Below are 20,799 nucleotides of genomic sequence, written 5' to 3' on the forward strand. Positions count from 1 at the left end.
CGAAACATACTAATGATTCGACAATCACTTAGAAAGATGATGTTTCACATTCTACAACAAACTCTCCAATTCATGTCAAAAGTCAACAGATGTTGCAAGGTGATCAAGTGGAGGGGAGCACTTGAATTCGCATGATGATGTCGAGGGGGAGCATGGATGTTCGACTATTGATGTTGAGGGGGAGCATCACAATATAAATCCAGTAGTTAAGGGGGAGCAAAATGAATTTATACCTATTGATTCAACTGAACAAACTGATGTTTTTCATGATGTGAATGATAGTGTGTCTAATGAAGGTGAAGGTTTTGAAATCGATGAAATGTTCGAAGTTGCACCTCTGGATTTTGATCCTGCATTTCCACCAATGGAACGATGGACTCGAAATCATCCTAAAGAACAAGTTCTTGGTGATCCTAAAGCTGGCATTTTGACAAGAGCTAAGCTTCGTGCTAAAAATGAGGTACTAAATGTACATCAAGAATTTTGCATGTTTAATGTTTTTATCTAAAGAACATAACCGAAATCAGTCAAGGCTGCTTTGGAAGATTCTGATTGGATTGTTTCCATGCAATATGAACTTGCTGAATTCGAAAGAAACAAGGTTTGGAGACTAGCTCCAAAACCTAATGGTGTATCAATTACAAGCTTAAAATGAATTTTTTAAAATAAAACTAATAAAGAAGGAAATTTGGTTCGAAACAAAGCATGGTTGGTTGTTAAGGGATATTCCCAGCAAAAAGGTATTAACTATGATGAAACCTTTTCCCCTATCACGAGACTCGAGGCTATTCGAATATTTTTTGCTTATACAACACACAAAGACTTTGATGTTTATCAAATCAATGTCAAGTGCGCTTTTCTGAATGAAGTCTTAAAAGAAACTGTTTATGTTGAACAACCACCAGATTTTGTAAATGATAAATATCCTGATCATTGCTATATTCTCGATAAAGTTGTTTATGGATTAAAACAAGCACCTCGAGCCTGGTATGCAACACTTACCAATTTCTTAAAACTCTCGAAATTAAACAAGGATCTGTTGATCCCACTCTATTTCGAAAGAAATGTGGGGATCACTTGATGCTTGTTCAAATTTATGTAGATGATATTATTTTTGGTTCGGATGACCCTTCATTGTCTAGTGAATATGAGCATATGATGAAAAAGGGTCTTTATATGTTTTATAATTCTAGTTTAAAAACATATGATATCATGGTTATTACATGCATATAATAAACCATGGTATCAATTTTCAAAAGAAAATTACTTTTAAAGGTTCTATATAAAAACTTAGTTTTTATATAATTAGACGCAATTCAATTTTAATAACCGGTATTAAGTTTGAATGCATTGAACCTTTTATATCTTTAATAAAACTTAATTTTACTACTTATATATTTGTAGTTTGTATAAGTCACAAAAATCACCATTTTAAAACTTATAATGGAGTATTTCAAAAATTGACGTTATTAACGATTTTATAAAGTCGGGTTTATTTTGAAATTAGTAACTTGTTACATCTTATGTCTAATTTTGAAAACCCAAACTCCAAGTGATGTTTATTTTGTCCAAAATTATTTTAGCATGTGAAAAACTAATTTATCAAGTACACCAAATAATGCATAAAATAAACAACACAAACATGCATAAAAGATATGTGCATAAACATAACCAACTTATGACATTTTTGTGAGCCAACACAAAAATGCCAAGTCCATTCCTAAAGGGATATTTAAGGGGACCAAAATCTTCTTGTAATGTTGTTGAAGAAGCTCCCACTTGAGTAAACACCATTACTTGCAAAAGATTGGAAAAACTTCTTTAAGACTAAAATTCAGCAACTGTCGATGAAAGCCAACAGCCCTTTGTGAACAGCATTAGTGACACTTTTCAAAAAATGCCACTGAAAATCCTACACACCTTTTAGACTTGAAAATTGCTCTTTTTTCTTCAAAATATGGTTCCAACTTGATTTCTTGTTACATTTTTTGTACAAATAAATTAATTTTAAAAACTAGTCTATTACTTTACAAAAATAACCAAGAAAAACTAATCTATTTAATTATTACATACCATATGAATAAATAAATTATTACAACCATTTTATAACAAAATAACCAACACAGCAACATAACACATTGGTCCTTGGCTAGTATATGCACATGATATACATCAATATATACATCAAACAACCTTTGTTTTTCTAAGACAACTTTAAATGACAAAAGATGCATGAAGTTTTTGTCACATAACAAAAAAGTTGTCATAGAAAATATGTATGAACTTGTTTTTATACAAAAACAAGTTATCCATATTCACCAAAAACTAAGATTTCCAAAAATCAAAAAATCTAACCAAACTTTCATGATGGCTCTAATACCAATTGTTGGGTTTTTAGTACAAAAATAGTTTCATAAACTGAAAAATATGGCAACGGAAGACTTTAATTTTTGAAATAACATAAACATTTTATACCCACCAAGGATCTTCTTGCAAGTTATAGAAAGATTTAAACACTACCCAAAGAAAGGATGAAGAAATAACAACCTTTATAGTTCTCTGGGTCCTCTTGGGATGCTTGGAAGTTGATGAAGAATGTGGAACCTTTAAGACAAGAACAATGACTCAACTTGATGTTGAATGCTAGTTCTTTGTTTAAAACTCTTAAGCTTTGAACCAAACCCACGTATGGTTCAAAGAGAGCAAAATACAAGCATCAAATCTTCAAGTGTTCAAAGCAAGAGAAGAGAGGAGGGGAGGGAAGATACTCTCGGCTATGACATGAAAAAGAACACCCCAAGAGTGCAAGACTTTAACTATTTAAAGAATGCACATGATCCAAAGGTATTTAACCATTAAGACCTTTTAGACAACCGTGTACCCCCTTATCATAAGTGTGTCCATTCATGTATGCTTGTCTCCCATGCCTCTTATTACTTTAAGTCAAAACATCATTCCATGTCCCATAAAGTACAATCTTCGAAATTTGTACACAAAAAGAGAAGAAGATTGTATATTTTATAAAACCTAAGTTTATAAAATATAAACCTTAACATTTAGGTAAAAGACAAAAGCCTTATAGTCCAAAATGTTGTACATGACTTATTAATTCATACCATACGAATTATGTAATATTACTTGCTAATGAAAACTATTATTTCCTAGAAATAAATAATTTCCAATTTAATTATAAGAGTTTTTATGAATATTAATTAAAATCAATTTCTAATAAATAATCAATTGTATCAAGTTGTTGTTAGTGTGACACATTAGTATCATATGTTATTTAGTAATATCACTTTAATATGACTCTTAAGCATACTAGACATTTCATGCCCACAATGAATTATTTGTTGGGGATTTATAAGCGAGGTGTGTGGTAGTCCATTTGTTTCTAGATAAAGAATCGGAGCTATAAATAGACCGTCATAATTATTGCTTGTGCATCTACAAGTGATTATTGATGTTAGAGGCAGTTATGAATGAGAGGTTTCCGAGATCTCCATCAGAGATTCAGAATATCTTTGAGTTTTATTGGTCTTCATCTAGAAGATCATGTTGCGTTGTGTTATACATTCTGAGAATCATGGATGGTATGTATCTAGTTGATTTGGTTTGAGTATTGGTTTGTTGCAAGGTCAGTTGGTGGTAGTTCGAACCCTAAGTGGGGGAGAACTTGGTATTTTACTTGGAGGATCATCTATCGGTTAGAGTACATGGTTTCATAAGGATGAGTCATAGAGATCTACAATTTGGGTATGCGAGACTTTGGCTCAAGATTTGGTCAAGTCGGGGATACAAAGCAAGTTGCTATCATATATATGTGCTCAGGAATGCATGAGATGTCTTCACGGTAGGAAGTTGTTAGTCAAGGAGCTCATTGTAGCCAGTGGTTCCTTTCGGGATGTCGATGAATAGATCAAGAGGCATTTGGTATGCTCGGGTTGAGTATCACTTATTGAGGGATTTGTCAGCTCGTTGTATAGGTGGCTATCTATAGTCTAGGTTGGATAATTATTGATCGGTAAATCGAATTTGGAGTTTTGTGTGTTTAGTTCTGTATGGTTTTTGGTTTAGTAGTGTATAGGATCATTAGATCCATTTTCAATGCATTCTTAATCGTTGGTCATTTCGTTCATTGTCATTGGTTGAGGTTCTTCGATGGTTTCGAGTTCTATCAGTTGAAGCTCAATGGATGCATCAACCTATCATCAAATTATGTACGTTGTATATTTGCTTTCTGGGTATGGATACCCTTAATTGTTGGTTATGGAAGTAGTGTTCATAGCTAGCTCGGGCTCAACAGTTATGCTTGGTTATTGGGAGTTCGGATGCCTGGGAGATGTCATTAGTTTTTCAGGTGTATCTCTAGAGAAGCGTAGAATCCAATATTGAGGCTTGTTAGGGTTGGTATTTGGATTGATCCGACCCAGGTTTTAATAACAATTATGGATAATTTTGAAAGTTTTATCAAGCTAGTTACATATTAGCGGGATCTGTTCAGTTTCAATCGAGGTGTGTGGGATCTTGTATCGGTCGTTCATGAGGATGTTTCTGCTAAAGATTAAGGTTCGTCATTTCATTAGATATGCTGGTACCTCACCTTTTGGGTAAGGTTGTAAGGAAAAAGGAATGCACTAGATCCAAGTTCGGTTATGTGTCTCCCCTTGGGGTGTACATTATGGTAGTGCCTCGATTATGGTCACAAGGTAGTGTATGTGGACTGAGTGTGATGGCTTGAGAGCACTTGATTCAGATTATTGGCATGGTTCTTATTTGGTGTATAGCCTTTGAATTGAAACGAGAGTAAGACTGCCTATCTCATTCTCTGGTTGTGTGCGGCCATGTTTTCGCCTGCTTTTGCATTGGTAACAACATGTACTGTGAAAGGAATTGTGTGTGATAAAAGTATGGCCAGTGTTGTGTTTGGTTAGCGTTGAGGGGGATGTTGATTAGGTTCTTGCAAGTCGGTGAATTGGCGGTTGAGTATCTATAGTCCCCTGTGGTGCTAGTTGTGAGTCTTCAAGACCGTGATGGAATAGCGGCGAGATCGGCATAGTACTGTGAGCTTATTGTTCTAATGGTTAGAGGGTGCCATGATGTATCGTTGACCAATGGTTGTATGATACATATTGTTAGAACCCGATAGTCATTTGATTGAGACTCTTAGGTCTTGGATCTTTAGTCTTGTTGGCATGTTTGGGTGTTAGTTCATTGTTAGGAGTCGGGAGACTTAGTGACCATACAGTTTAGATAGTTTAAATAGTAAAAGGTTGTTGGGAGTATCAATTGTGCTTCAGAAATCTCTTGCTGAATGTTTGCATTATGAACCCCGTTTTCTTTCGGGCTATTCAATAGGAGTTTGGTTACCAATGTTGAATATCGGTTTCTGAAATCTCGAGTCATGAAGTTCGTTGTTATAGTCCCGAGTGATTTTTCAGGTGGATATACACCTGAGCTAATGAGGGATTTGGATGAAACGCGAGATTATTGGATTCACCATCATTATGCTCATGGGATCAATAGGTTAAAGATGACTTGTCAGGAAGTCAAGTATATATGTTAGGTTTTTGGGAACAACTTTTGGTTTTAGATTGGTTGAAATTCACAATCTGTATGTTTGGAGTATTTCTTTCTGCATGATTTGGTGGTATTTGTAGGGTTCAAAGTAATCCATGGATTATGGCAATGGACCCCCTTGATGAAGTGTAGGTTAAAAGCCCAAGACTTGTCTTATTCCCTATAAATAGTCATGTATTATTCATAATTAGGGTTAAGAGTGAGGCAAAATGTAGCCGCCAAACATTATGAGGTTTCTTATGTAGAGTTAGATTCTTTAGTCTATTCTGAAAGTGTAATTTATTCCTCATGTTCATGAATAAATTGATTGATCATTCGACATATCTTCTTAATTGTGTTTGTTCTTATTTTCCGCATCTTATTCATCAAATCGTTCTTAGGGTTTTGATCCAATAAGTAGTATCAGAGCGGATCTTTGAAGATCTATTGATTTTTGAAGTATCGGTTCTTGATTTGATGATTTTCTGCACAAGTTATTGAAGATTTTTTGGAGTTTTGGCGGTTTGGAATCAAGGTTCTTGTTCAACCTACTGTTCATGAAGACTTATGGTGTATTTCACTATTCATCTGGGTATTTATTTTAATCCATCTCGTATTTTTTATTCATTCTCACAGTTGGATCTGGTCAATTGTTTTGTCCAAAATCAATTGTTTGCTTCGTGGATCAATTTCATTTAATTTAGCCCAAAGAATCCGTTCTTTATTGTTCATCCGTTTTTTTTCTAGCCCAAATTCATTTATTTTTGTTCGTCTGATCTTAACTCATCACTCGTGGCGACCGATTCACGATTATTGTCTTTTTGTAGTATAACGCCCGGTTCATGGTATGTATTTTAAATCAGATTTATTCATTTTTGTACATGAACTCGACGAGTTGGAGGCCCCCAAACTCGTTGAGTAGGAATGTAATTTAGACGCGGAACTTAAATTCTACTAGACGAGTTGAGGGACTCAACTCGACGAGTAGGGCTGCCAGAATGAAACCTTAATTTTCAGGTTTTAGCACCCTATTTAAAAACCTTAACCTCCAAAGGTTGGCCTCATTTATAGCCTCCATCATCCCAAACCCTAGCCACGAAACCCTAGTTCACTATTGAGTGTTTTGAGTCATTTTTGTGCATTCTTTGTGAATTTGAAGAAGGTAATCCTTGAAGAAGGAGCAAGGACGTGAAGGAGAAGAGTAGATCCAGAAGTTGAGCTCCATTTTTGGTTCATTTGAGGTATAAAGCTCCTATCTTGTCTATTCAATGTTTAGATCTAGTTTTAGAGTGATTTCTCCATGTTTTAGTCCAACAATGTTAGTCTTTGGGACTTGGACGTCCAATGTGGGAGAACCCTTCAGATCTAGGGTCTTTAGGGGACTTGATGGCGTAAAGGTGCAACCTTTATGGCCATGAAGGTCCCATGCAACTTATGGACCATTCTTTTGGCCTTTTGAGCAAAGTAGTCCATGCATGCAAGAAAAGATAGGAACTTTACGTGATATATCAGCCCTAGGGGACCAGATCTATGGTTTGGAAGCATTGAACTCGATTGGAAGTGACTGAATGGATTTAGACTAAGAGAACTCGATGAGTTGTTCATCCAACTCGGCGAGTTGGATCGTGGTCCCCCAACCTTTTCTGTTTACTAAGAAAACTTGGCGAGTCTAGGAGATGACTTAACGAGTTGGCCATGGTTTTGGGTTTTGAAGATTGAAGAACTCGACGAGTTCAAGGAGGAACTCAATGAGTCGTGTTGAAAAGTCTCGACTCTGTTATAAGGAGGAACTCGACGAGTTCATGAAAGAACTCGACGAGTTGGATCATGATTTCAAGGTTTTATGATTCATGAAACTCGACGAGTTGATGGACCAACTCAGGGAGTTGAGTCAACCAGGATGTTGAATTTAACCAGAATGTTGACTTTGATCGGGATGTTGACTATGACTTTGACTTTGACCAAAATTTACCCTTATGGGGTCATGAGTACGGAAGGATAATTAAAGGAAAGTGTAGGAGTTTGAGAGGAGTTGATTTCAGAGCATAAGTCTTTACAGTTATTCCCAGTTATCAAGGTGAGTTACCTTCCTGTAGAAGTGGGTCGAAGGAACCAATGCCGACCCATTAGTAGTTGATTATAGTTGAGATGATTGTCTTTGTGATAATTTTCTGGTATGCCACTATCAGTTTTGGTTTCAGGTACTTCCTCTTCTTAGGGAAAGGAGCCGGTATGACTGCAACGCATCACACCAGGATTTCCGCACATGAGATCGTTGGGATTTACACTCTGATATTGTTTTACCATGACATGCTTTGACTATTGATACTTTGATTTTGTACAATGGTTGTTTTCAGACAAATGGTTTTATAATTAGTATATTAAAAATGAAAATTTTGGACCGTATTTTTGGGATGTTACATGTAGCCTAAATTGCTTTTTGGGTAATCGATTCAAGCTCCTTACGAGTCACGATTTTCATGTTGTTGATTGTTGATTAGATTTATTCTTTATTCAATTGACTTTTTGTTCTTCAATCGAATCTTGTATCTTCAAAATCTTTTTGCGATTTATGGATTTGTTCAGGCTTGTCGTTCCACCGAGACTGTCGATTTCATCATAAATATGAATCATTGATATGAGCAATTGATATTTATCGATTTTCTATTTCAAAATGAGTTATGTTGTTGAACTTAGACCGATGATTTTTCTCTGATGAACTGATGAAAACATTTGTTGTATTGATTAAATCAATTTTTGTTGGGGGTCAGAAATGGCATCGACCAAGTCCTCGCACGATGGCCTGGAGTGGCGCAATAGAATGCCTGGTCCTAGAGGGCTGAATGCACTATAAGGGTAAGGTTGTACCCTTTCTAACACCAATTTGTTTTAGATCAACCGGTAGCGCTGATGCTCAACAATTTTGATTTGGAAATCGATTTGAGAAGATGATTTCGGTGTTTGTCAAGCACCGCGTTTCGTTGGTGAATGTTGTTCAAGTTCTATGATAAAATCAGATTTGATTTGTGATTTGGAGATTAAAATCGGAATTGTGATTTTTTCTTTGGATCGGAACTGGATGTGAATGACCTGTTCTGAATATTGATACCAAGTGAATGTTGGTTTTGGGAACAATGGTGAAATTAAACGCTCGAAACGAAGGAATGATGTGTGACGATAAGTTTCGCAATCGGGATTGAATCTTAACTGTAATGATTTAAGGATGAACAACGGTCATATGGAAAAGTAAAAATTGAGTTTTTGCTAACGTCTCACCTGCAAACAGTCGGAGCTTGATAATTTGGGCTCACACTTGTTTTTCCCATGAACGTTCGGAACCGATTGTTCGGAGTTTGGAATGCTTGGATTCGGGGATTGACTTTGATTCACATCAGCATTGAAATAGATTGCTTCGGAACGAAGATGGTCATTCAGAATCATTGTTACTATTGGCTCGGAATCGAAAATTAAACTAGACTCGATTCGCAACTCACAAACGAACTCAGGGCTCGGAATGAATGATCCATCGGAGTTGTTTGGATTTGGGTTCATTTCTTCTAGTTACTAGAGTGAATCTGTATCAGGGGTAAATAGGGCAGAAGACTAACGATTTACACACTTGGTTCCCAGAAATTTGACAAAGTGACAATTTTCATCTCTGTTCCGAAATTATTTTGATCATTTAGGCCATTTTGGTGTATTAAGTTTAGATATTGAAAGCTTGAGACATTATTATGGATAAAGTTGGAAACTTTATCCATCTAAACATCATGTTGATTCAGATATGAAGGTTGGAGACTGGCACTTAATGAATTAAGTTGACAAAGATGCACTTTTGGGTCCCTTTTGAGGTTTAAAATCTAGATCTTGGTGGTTTGGACCTTCCTAATGGATAAATTTGGAAACTTTATCCATTAAGACATTGGAACGGATCAGATCTGATCTTTGGAGTTCTTGAAATCAAAAGAAAATAGATTAAGCTTGTTTGAGCTATTCAGACCAGTCCCTACGGCTTGAGCTTAGGCTGTCATGACGTGACAATTGGGGGATTAGCGAGTATTTTGGCATTTTGTGCCCACGAAGTGGCTAAGGAAGGCGACGACGTGGAAGGTTGCTAATGGGTAATTTTGACTTTGACTTGACCGTTGACTTTTTGATCTATTTGACTTTTGGTCAAACTTGAGTAGAATTGACCATCTAACTAAGGATTTGTTTCGGTTTGGCGTTAGGAAGCTTGGGTTGGATGCTTTGTTACTGAGGTAGCTATTGGGCTTCTGTTGAATAGTTCAGGTGAGTTCCTTCACTTTACTCGTGGGTCGAAGCACCAATGTCGGCCTACTGGATTATGTTTGTAGGATGATAGTTGTCTTTATGACACTTATTGTTATGTCTATATATGCTTGTTGTCTTTGTGACTCTTACTGGTATGATTGTATGCTTAGTTTTAGGGGTTAAATAGGCCCGATACGGGTTGAAAGAGACCGAAGAGGGTGAAATAAACCCAATATTGGTTAAAAGAGACCGAAAGGGGTGAAATAGACCCAGTACCGGTTGAAAGAGACCGAAGAAGGTGAAATAGACCTAGTACCGGTTGAAAGAGACCGAAGGGGGGGGGGGGTGAAATAGACCCAATTATGGTTTGACTGTTATGTATGTACGACATGGAGTCTTTTGAGGAAACCCACTAAGCTTTGTGCTTACAGTTTTATGTTTATGGTTTCATATACTTCCGATTCGAAAATGAAGGATCCGACATGATCACACCACATCCACCAACATTCCACATTTTATGACATGATTTGTACTCTGATAAATATTTTATACATTATCGGTTTTGATGGATTTTGAAATGAATGAATGATGTTTCTATTGGCTTTTAAAATGAAATTTTTATTTAATAATTTTTGGGACGTTACAAAATGAGTATATATATGTTGGAATCCCCCTTCTCTCCACAAAGGTTCTTTTGGAGAGTTAATATGGAGATCCATATATATATATATATATATATATATATATATATATATATATATATATATAGAGAGAGAGAGAGAGAGAGAGGGGGAGAGTTAGGTTCAAATGTTTGTACTATCTATTGTGTGCATGTATGATTGATTCTGGACCAATCATTTTAGTTATTTTAAGAAAGTAATTAATGCATATTAAATGCTGAAGATGTAATTAATATTCATTATATCTTCAACATGTAATATGCATTAATTACTTTTTTAAAATAAGTAAAATGATTGGTCCAGAATCAATCATACATGCACATAATAGATAGTGAAAACAAAATAACCTAACCGTATATATATATATATATATATATATATATATATATATATATATATATATATATATATATATATATATATATATATATATATATATATTTGTTAAAAAACTTTAGGGATTGTTTGATAGTTGTTGACTAAGTTAGATCTGGTCTAACCGGGTTTAAAGCTCTGATTGAATCTGCCTCTAACTAAACCATATTGTTTGATTACACCTCTGACTAAATTTGCTAAATGTTGAATATGACAATTTTATCTTGCATATTACATGTTGATAAAATATCCGTATAAAACTGCTTTATAATTATAAAAAAATTCAAAAATGGCGTACAAGGGAATGACATAAAATAATACAAAATGTCTATCTAAGTGTATGAATGAACACCACATTCTACCTGCACCGTATGGTTGATCTCCTACAAACGCAGTTAAATAATTTTTGAACGTTGAAAGAGGACACAACCTAATTAGAAGACAAAGGATAAGAGCATCACCCATTGTTTCTTCACATGATACCTAGGTCATTGTGGCCTATTATAGCAAAAGGGAAACCAAAAAACGATAAATATAACGAATGTTGTTAAGATGAAGAAAAATTCCAATTTGATATATTAGGCATTTCAAGTTTTCAATAAAGGGAATAACCAACTACGCAACATGTATAGTTCATCAACATATAATAAAGCAAAGGTCAACGAAGAGCCTACAATACACAAAAAACAAGCATTTTGAAGTTTGACTCATATTATTTACCAGTACCACAATTAGTCGAGAAACTTAGAAATTTGAAGGGAAATTGGAATATAGGACCGAAACAGTGAAGGATTATCGCAAATTCATGGGCCCGTCATTTTTTGACATTTTAAAAAAGTGGAATTTATAGGACATACATATTTAAATTTTAAATGTGGTCATTTTATCCAATAACTTAAAGTAGTTTTTTTCTTAAAAAAAGACATTTTACAAGCTTATTTGACCTAGGGGGTGTTTGACTTAGCTTTTAAAAGCTGAAAAGATCTTTTCCAAAAAGTTACAAAAAGTCAGAATTTCCTGACTTTTCCAAAAAGATGTTTTTTCTTGTATTAAAACTCCTAGTTTGCCAAACATCTTTTTGTTTTTTTTTCTTTTACAAAAAGGACTTTTGGCTGTGAAAAGCTAAGCCAAACACCCCCTAATATGGATGCCTTCTAACTTCAGGCGCAGAATACTTGTCGTAGCACATCGATGAGAAACATTTTGTCATGGGGCAAAGGTTGATTTCTTAATGAGTTCACAGTCAAAGAAAAAGAAGAATTAGAAGTTCACCTTATAACACCTAAACATATAGCGAGTCAAAAACAATTTTAATTTTCATAAAAGATCGATAAGTATTCAAGTTTAAGGTATTTAAAAAGAACAAAAATAAAACTCGAACGATAAAACATCTAAAATAAGAAAAACAAAATTTGTAGTACAAAAAACTTGAAATTTTGTTACTATTTAAATATGACATTACCTAATACCATACAACTAAGTATTTTAAAATTAAATACATGTATATTCATCATATCAACCTTTCGTCTGTTTAAAAGACATAAATACCCTTTCTCATTCTGATCATCAAAATAACTCAAGAAAACTTATCCAGTCGAGTGTAACAAACAAAACTTTCAATCACTTAGCCTTTACATGTACATTCACCATTAACAAAACAATGAAACCCCGAAGCATCCCTAACATGAATCTCCCTTTTAGTAACAACCGAAACATGCTTAAAAAAACTATGACAATCCCCACAAAGAAGAATATTCTTCATAACCCGAACCGGGGCCCCACGCCCCGTCATCAAAATCCCATAGGTAACCGCCAATTTTGCACTATGATAATATAGAAAATTCCTCTTTTGCCCCTCCTCCACTTCATGCAACACAAAACTCGTATCGGGCATATACCCAATTTTCAAACATTCCAAAACCAAGATATCTAACCCACTATAAATATCCTTAAATCGCGCATGCGATTTGTCTCTCGCGTAAAACTCATGAACCTTATTTTCCACAAAAATCCAACTTTTTCCGGGCCGTTTTTTAATACCCTTTTCTCTCATTTCTTCACGAATTGTTTCAGAACAATTAAATCTCCCGAAAGCAGAATATAAATTAGATATTAGTATGTAAGTAGATGGATCATTCGGTTTCTTTCCAAGAATCTCTTTTGCAGCCTTGTTTTCAATACTCGTGTTCATATGAGTTCTTGAGCTATCAAGCAAAGCCCTCCACACAAACGAATTCGGCTCGAAGGGCATTTTCGTAATTATCTCCTCGGCCTCTTTAACCAAACCCCAATGACCAAAAACACGAACGAGTGACGCGTAATGGGTTGAATCCGGTTCGATTTTGTAAACCGTTTTCATGGAGTTAAAGAATGTGTAACATGAATTTACCAAATTGGACATGGTGTGAGTGTAGGCTGAGATGATTAAAAGGGTAGTGATGGAATTTGGTTTGATGTTTTTCGTTTTCATATTTTTCCATATCTCCAATGCGTTGTCTCCTTGCTTGTGAAAAATATAACCCGAGATTAAACTATTCCATGAAACGATGTCGTGTTGTTTCATGAGATTGAAGACTTTAATCGCATTTGTCATGTTGTCGCATTTGGTGTACATTCCAATTAACGCGTTTCCTACTCCTGTATCTTGGATTAAACTTGATTTTATAGCTATTGAATGGATTTGTTCACCGATTCTATCAAACCCTAATGTTGCGCACACACCAAGAACTGTACTTGACACAATTTCATCGATGATTATTGTGTTTTCGGATTGGGATTTGACGAATAATGAAATTGCTTCGTATGGGTATCCGTTTCTTGCATAACCACAAATCATCGTTGTCCATATGATCGAAGAATTGTATTGGGTTAATGAGTCGATGAGAATTTGAAACATTTTTTCTGCATCGGACATTCTTTCACACTTTGTGAACATATCAAGCAATGCGGATTCGACATGATTGTTTGATTTAAACCCGGATTTTAGAACAAACGCGTGTATCTGTTCACTGGTGTTCTTGTCTGCGTGTAATCCACAGGCATTGATGACGCTAGTGAAGGTGAAATCGTCTAATTCCAAACCTTGTGTGATCATTTTGCAAAACATGTTCAATGCCTTTGAAGGAACCCCATTTTGGCAAAACCCTGATAAGAGGGAGTTGTAAGAGACACAATTCTTCTCAGGCATTTTGTCGAACACCTCCTGTGCGATTTCAAGAAGTCCTGAGTTCATGTACGCAGATATCATTTGAGTCCAGGTGATTATGTCTTTAACAGGCATTCTATCGAACAGAACAATGGCGTCTTTTATGCTTCTGCACTTGGTGTAGAATCCAATTAGGGCATTGGTAACACTTAAGTTGTTTTCTAGTCCGAATTTTAGTGCATGAGCATGAAGTTCACGGCCTTCCATGATCGCATCGTTTTCCGTGCAGGCTGTTAGAAGGGTCGAAAGGGTAAAATGGTCGATTGTAAGTTCATTCGATTGTGACAAATAATGAAACAATGCGAATGCTTTTTCATACATGGATTCCTTTACCAGAGCCGATATCACTGTGTTCCATGATGAAATGTCTCTCTGGAGCATTTCGTCAAACACCTGGAGCGCATAGTTTAAACAACCACATTTACTATAGAACCCCATCAAAGTATTTGCAACATATGTATCTTGTAAAAACCCCATCTTGATAGCTAAACAATGAGCTTGAGAACCCAATTCAATATCCAAAATCCGTGAACAAGCAGTCAATATAGCAACGAAACTATACTCATTAGGCTGAATACCAACCCTCCTCATTTCAGAGAAAAGCTTTACACCTTCAATTTCGCGATTTGACTTAACAAACCAAGAAACCATAGTGGTAAATGTCGCCACATCTGGATTTTTAACACAATTGAACACCTTGTAAGCATGACTCGTGAGACCCAATTTGAAATAAGCCAGGATGAGTGCGTTAAACAAGTATGGGGTGTTCTCTTGAATCTTGAGAAGTGAAGCATGGACAGCCATGGCAAGTTCAACGTCGCCATGTTCAACCGATAGATTAAGCAAATTACAGTAGTGTTTAGAAGGATGAGGTTTTGGGGTTTTGGTGTGGTTAGAGAGAGAAAGAGGAGTTCTTACAGAAGAGATTGAGTTGTGTGGTTTTGGAAGGTGAAGGAGAGAGGATGAGTGAGAGCTTTGTGGTAAACATTGAGGGCGAGAGATTGAGGCCGTGGTGGTAGGGAGGCTAACGGCGGCCATTGACAAAGAAAGGCGCGCGAATCATGAGAATACCCCTACGGTGTTCTAAACTATATACAAGCTCAGTAGTCGATTGTTCTTCTAAGTTTTGATAGATGGTTGAATTACTTTAATATCGAAGTAACTTTTTATTTGTTTAATTTTATATAAGGGATAATGACTTAAATGGTAATATATTTTTCAATTTTTATAAATATGGTCATTAAGTTTTTTTAGTCTATATTTATCCCTTCAACTTGTTAGACTGTACACGTTCAGTCCTTATTACCGGTTACTTCAGATTAGCCGAGAAAAATGATTTAATAGGGTAATATATTTTTTATTTTATATATATTTAGTCATTAATATTTTTGTACACATTTAGTACTTAATATTTTTTTGTTTCAAAACAAGTCATTTTTGTTTTTGTACACATTCAGTACTTATGAATGTTTTCTTTAGGTTTTTCTCACTACATCTTACGTGAGACAATCAATGATGAAGTGTGTGAGGCCGTTGATGTTTATGTGTAATATCTCATTTTCATAACCAAAAATTTTCATTTTTAAATAAGGCAAAATTCTCTGATTGTAAATTCATTATTAAGAAAAAAACGTTTATTCCAAAATACATTTATCGAAAATTAAAGTAATATAAGAAATGTGTAATCCTCAATAATGTTGATGAGTGTGTACATTCATGCATTCGCCTTCCCACTACCAATGATAGAACCTGAAAACATAAACAACTGGGTAAACACAAAGTTTAGTGAGTTTTCCAAAAATTCCCAACACAACAAATGTATTATCATGATAATGTGACAACCTGAAACTTTTATTCTGTACGATTAGTCAATTATATCAATACTAAACCCGATTTCGTTATCTTTTAAACGTCGTTTAAGGGTCCGTTTAAGTGTTCTAAGCTCGAGTACAGCCGGGAATGAGATTAGGAATGAGCCAACAAGTCGTATAGGGACAAAACCGGGCCATACACCCTCTTGGGAGGTGTGTACGACCGCACACACGGGTGTGTGGCCGCACACCCACCTCTATATATATAGAGGGACACACCCTTCACTCATTCTTTTCTTTTGGCTGCACCCTACTTTCTCTCTCTAGTTTCTTTCTCTAGAATCCTCATCCATGAACAATCCAAGGGCCTCAAAAACGTGAAGTACTCCATCATTTAGCTTGTTATACTGGTAAGACACCTTGATCTAAGCCTAAAACTCTTCATGTTCTTCGTGTTCTTCATCACTTGAAGGTGTACGGCCGCACACCTTCATAAGGTGGTCGTACACACCTTTAAGACCCTCCAAAGTGAGAGTTTGGCCCCTATCTTCTAGTTGGACTTGGTTTGAGCCTTAAAACACCTGAAAATCGACTTTTTGAGCATAAATGAAGAGTATACGGCCGCACACCCCTGTGTATGGCCACACACACACCCTGTACGGCCACACATGCCTGTATACAACCACACACACACTGTGGCCGCACACTCTGGTCGCACACACACACAAAACCCTTGATTTTGTGGCCATACACCTCCCTTGTTTGATCATTTATAGTTCCGACACTTAGTTCAAGCATTTCCAAGTCCTTAGGGTGGTTTCCCATCATGTTTAGTCATGGAATACCTTAATCTAATGCATATATGTGTTACTATATGTTAATAGGATCTACTTGCGTATGAAACATCAGTGGACACTCAACACTCATACCGATCGTACATTCGAATCCTATGTTAAAATGTGAGTTCATACCCCTACACTTTTCCGAGTTTTTCATGTTTTCGCGCGGGGGGGGGGGGGGGGGATACAAGCAAAAGTACAAGGAAACTTGTGCTCAAAATATATTATTTGTTTAATATAATTATATGTTCAATATGCTTTTAACACGGAAAACAGTTTTACCAAACGATTAAGAAATCAACTCGTAGAAACAAATTTCAAAACTAAGGCAATGAACTTGTGAATCATATCGTAAAATGTGTTACTTTTATAAAGGATTCATGCAACCCATAAACAGAATTTTCAGAATTATTACTTGTAAATTGTTATTCTAAAGTTGGAGACACGTCCTTGGTAACACCCCCTCAGAATCAGGGTGTAGGATTAGCACTTGTAACCAGAATCTCTTGGAGGGAGAACGTGACTGTTGTGTATAGATCTATACGAGACCGACTATCCCGCACCTTACTGTTAGCTACAGTTGGACCGACAGGTCCAGGGGTGACAAAGTCATAAAAAGATACTGGCCCCATTACGTGCCATATCAAGTTTAAGTACGGTTATGACACTTGCAACCTAGATAACAGTAAATTACTTTTGTAATAATGAAACAAGTGAACTAACCTCAAAGTAATAACCGATTTGATTACTAGAGGGTATTAATAATACCCTTAGGATTTAGTTCACCACGTATTTATTAGTTTTATTTATGCAATAAGGCTAATACACCTCATAGGGAGCAAACAGGGGTTTTCAAGAAAACTACGTCTAACGATATACGTATGGTAGATACTTGTACACCTCAGACTAGAACAGATAACCAACCATCAACTTTTAAGGGAAAATATGGGATTTTCCCGGGATAACTCGCCTTTTCATAAACAGATTGTTCAACAAGTAACTAACGGATGTTCAAACATACTTTTCATATGAAAATATAAGATTTTCCTCGGAAACACTTTTCAAAAGGATCAAAGCAACATTTTCACTAGAATTAAATACTTATGAACTCACCAGCTTCATGCTGATACTCTTTCAAAACTGCTTGTATTCTCAGGGCAACAATAGATAGGTACTCTTGCCAACTTTTGGAGAAGACGGAGCATTTTGGAGTCACGTCTTTTACTTTTGCCATATACTATTATGTATAAACTATGTTTTCAAACAAATGTAAATAATCATATTGTAATGTAATGGTTGTGGTTACTTTGCTTACTATGATACAACTGTTGTGATACTACGCATGAAGTCACCCGCCCCCCGGACGTTTCTGCCGTTGTTTTCTGATGGTTCAGGGGTGTGACACATAATGGACCCACACTCATTAGATTGGTATACCTTGGCTCAATCAGTCATCGGACTGGAATGCCAACATGCAACAGATCCAATCAGTCATCGGACTGGAATACGTAGGGTTTGTTGGCATGACGCCTTAATCCAACCGCTTTTCTCGAGTCTTCGTGCCTACAGCTTATAGCCGGCCCGCACCAGCTATCTTGGCCTACAACATATAACAGGACCACCTGAAACTATCCCACCACCATATGGCTATCCTACATAAGATGTCGTGAGAAAAACCTAAAGAAATCATTCATAAGTACTGAATGAATACAAAACCGGAGCTTTTTGTAGTGCTAGCAGGAATGCAAGTGAATGAATCCCATCCCCTAAAATGACTTATTTTGCAATAAAAAAAATATTAAGGACTAAATGTGTACAAAAATATTAAGGACTAAATGTGTACAAAGTGATAAATATATTACCCTATTAAATCATTTTTACTGGCTAACCTGGAGTAGCCGGTCATAAGAACTAAATGTGTACAGTTTAACAAGTTGAAAGGGTAAATGTGGATGAAAAAAAACTCACTGACTAAATGTGTACAAATCGAAAAATATATTACTCTTTTAAGTTATTATCCCTTTATATAAAGGGGGTGTTTACAAAAATATAATTATAAGTAAATGACTAAGTTTTTTTTAGGGGTTGGCTAAAAATACATCCTATTTTACCATATAAACACCCTAATTAATTTTTGAAATATTTTTATTGGTTGAAATTTCATTGTTTTCCGAAAAAGTTGATTATAGATAGTTGATTATAGGTTGACTTTTTAGCAACACCCTTTTTTTATTAGTGTTTTATAGAAAAGTTTCATTATTTTGAGAATTTTTTTTATAAACTCTAAAAGAAAAAAATGAACAAAAAAGTCCATTATTTAACAACTTGCCCCAAATTAATATATATTTTTTTTATTTTAACAGGAAATGATAGATTATATGATTTTCTCAGAATAACGAGACTTTTCTATTAAAAAAACATTTAAGACTTTATCAAAAAATTTCCCAAAATAAATGAGATTTTCTGTATAAACCCTGGTTGATATAACCAAATTTCGGACTAAACCAATCTTGTTTTGAATTAGTCGGTAAAACTATTAAGGAATTTTGAAATCTCTGGCAGTTCGGACCTTTCATGCAATTGGGTACATTTTGGATTTTCTTTTCATGAAGTAACATTTACGAAATAAGAAGAGCATGTTCAAAATCTGAAAGAATAGATTCAAAATACATAAATACTTTGAAATACTTCTTTTTACTGAAATCTAACATAATAAAAATGTAAACAAAATTCATCAAAGTTGAAATAGATTGTGATACAAAACGTGAAAAAGTGTCATTTGGTTGAAAACCTGACAATAGTAATGTAAAGTTTTGTTTTTTGTTTTATTATCATTATTATTTTAGAAAAAAAGATATATTCCAAGCCATTTTTTTTATCTTTCCTCGCCACTTCAATGTATGCACAAACTTCCCTTTGACCTTATTGTGATTCTCCTTCGTTTCCGGCCATTGTGGAGTCCGGAACCGCCTCCGGCAACCTTTAAACTGTTGGAAAATATGTAACATATGAATCATGGTATGAATTTATATCTTGTATATTAAGTCAATAGTTGGATCTGGTCCTTTAGGCTCAACTACGGTGTGGTGATTGCCTTGTCACCACGACGTATTGTCCATTGGTGCCACTACATGGTGCCATCATGAGCCCAAAACCTTAGGGATCAATTTTTGAGCCTTATTTAAGGAATAATAGAGCTATGGCTTCCTCCAACCCCAACCTCCATCCCTCTAGAAGTGTTCTTCCAAAGACCCTAACATCTTTCTTCTCCCCTAAGTCCTTTTGGTGTGTTTGGTATCATTCTTGAAGAAGAAAATCATCCCTTGGAGCTTGTGAAGTGATTCTGAAAGAGGTTCATTAACTTGTGCATTTATTATACCTTTGTAAGTGTCCAAATCTCCATCTTGATGGTTATACTTCATAGATCTAGCTTATATTTGTCATTTTAGTCCCTTTTTAGGGTTTTAGTGGAAGGATATAAAAGGAATTCAGATAAAACTTGAAACTTTATAAATTTCATGTATCCTAATGAGTTTTATTCTTTGGATCTAGAACCAAAGAGTGTTTTGGAGACATGCAATGAAACAAAACATTTTTTCCTTTTTGACCTAAAATGGAGTAGGGCTTGCATGGAGTGTTTAAGTTCATAAATTTAGGATTTTAATGGCTTTTATTACCATGATTAAGCCTTTTCGAAAGTTTAAGTGTTGGTCTTAAAGGATTAAGGACTTAATAAGAAGTTGAATCTGCCATGTGAACCACAACGTGGCCAAGGGTTGGCCACGGTGTGGTGAGCTTCTATGTCGCAACTGGATTGTCTTAACCACAACATGGAAAGCAGTTGGCCATAGCATGACATGTTCAAGGATCGTGAATGAATATTTTAGACCACAACGTGGCAAGGGTCTTGCCACAACGTGATGGTCTGTTGAATTGTCTATTGACCGTTGACTTTAAACTAGGTTTAACCTTGGGTAAAATGTTAGGATTTTAGGTCATAAGTTGAGAATTAACCTTAGAATACATGTTAAGATGGACGTGGTGCATGTCGTTCTGTG

General features: G+C 35.6%; 1 protein-coding gene across 1 annotated transcript; it reads right to left on the reverse strand.

Annotated features, from left to right (window-relative positions):
• Positions 1-12,367: 12,367 nt before the first annotated feature.
• LOC111907155 (pentatricopeptide repeat-containing protein At5g03800) lies at positions 12,368-15,202 on the reverse strand. Its single transcript, XM_023902955.3, has one exon. It carries the CDS (start codon positions 15,127-15,129, stop codon positions 12,511-12,513), a length of 2,619 nt encoding a protein of 872 aa, XP_023758723.1. The 5' UTR covers positions 15,130-15,202; the 3' UTR covers positions 12,368-12,510.
• Between the last annotated feature and the right edge of the window lie 5,597 nt (positions 15,203-20,799).

This window comes from Lactuca sativa, chromosome 2 (genome assembly GCF_002870075.4).
Source record: "Lactuca sativa cultivar Salinas chromosome 2, Lsat_Salinas_v11, whole genome shotgun sequence".
Lineage (NCBI taxonomy): Eukaryota > Viridiplantae > Streptophyta > Magnoliopsida > Asterales > Asteraceae > Lactuca > Lactuca sativa.

What these genes read in the sequence shown, in the direction of transcription:
- LOC111907155 (XM_023902955.3), bottom strand. Translation starts at nt 15,129, where the DNA reads ATGGCCGCCGTTAGCCTCCCTACCACCACGGCCTCAATCTCTCGCCCT.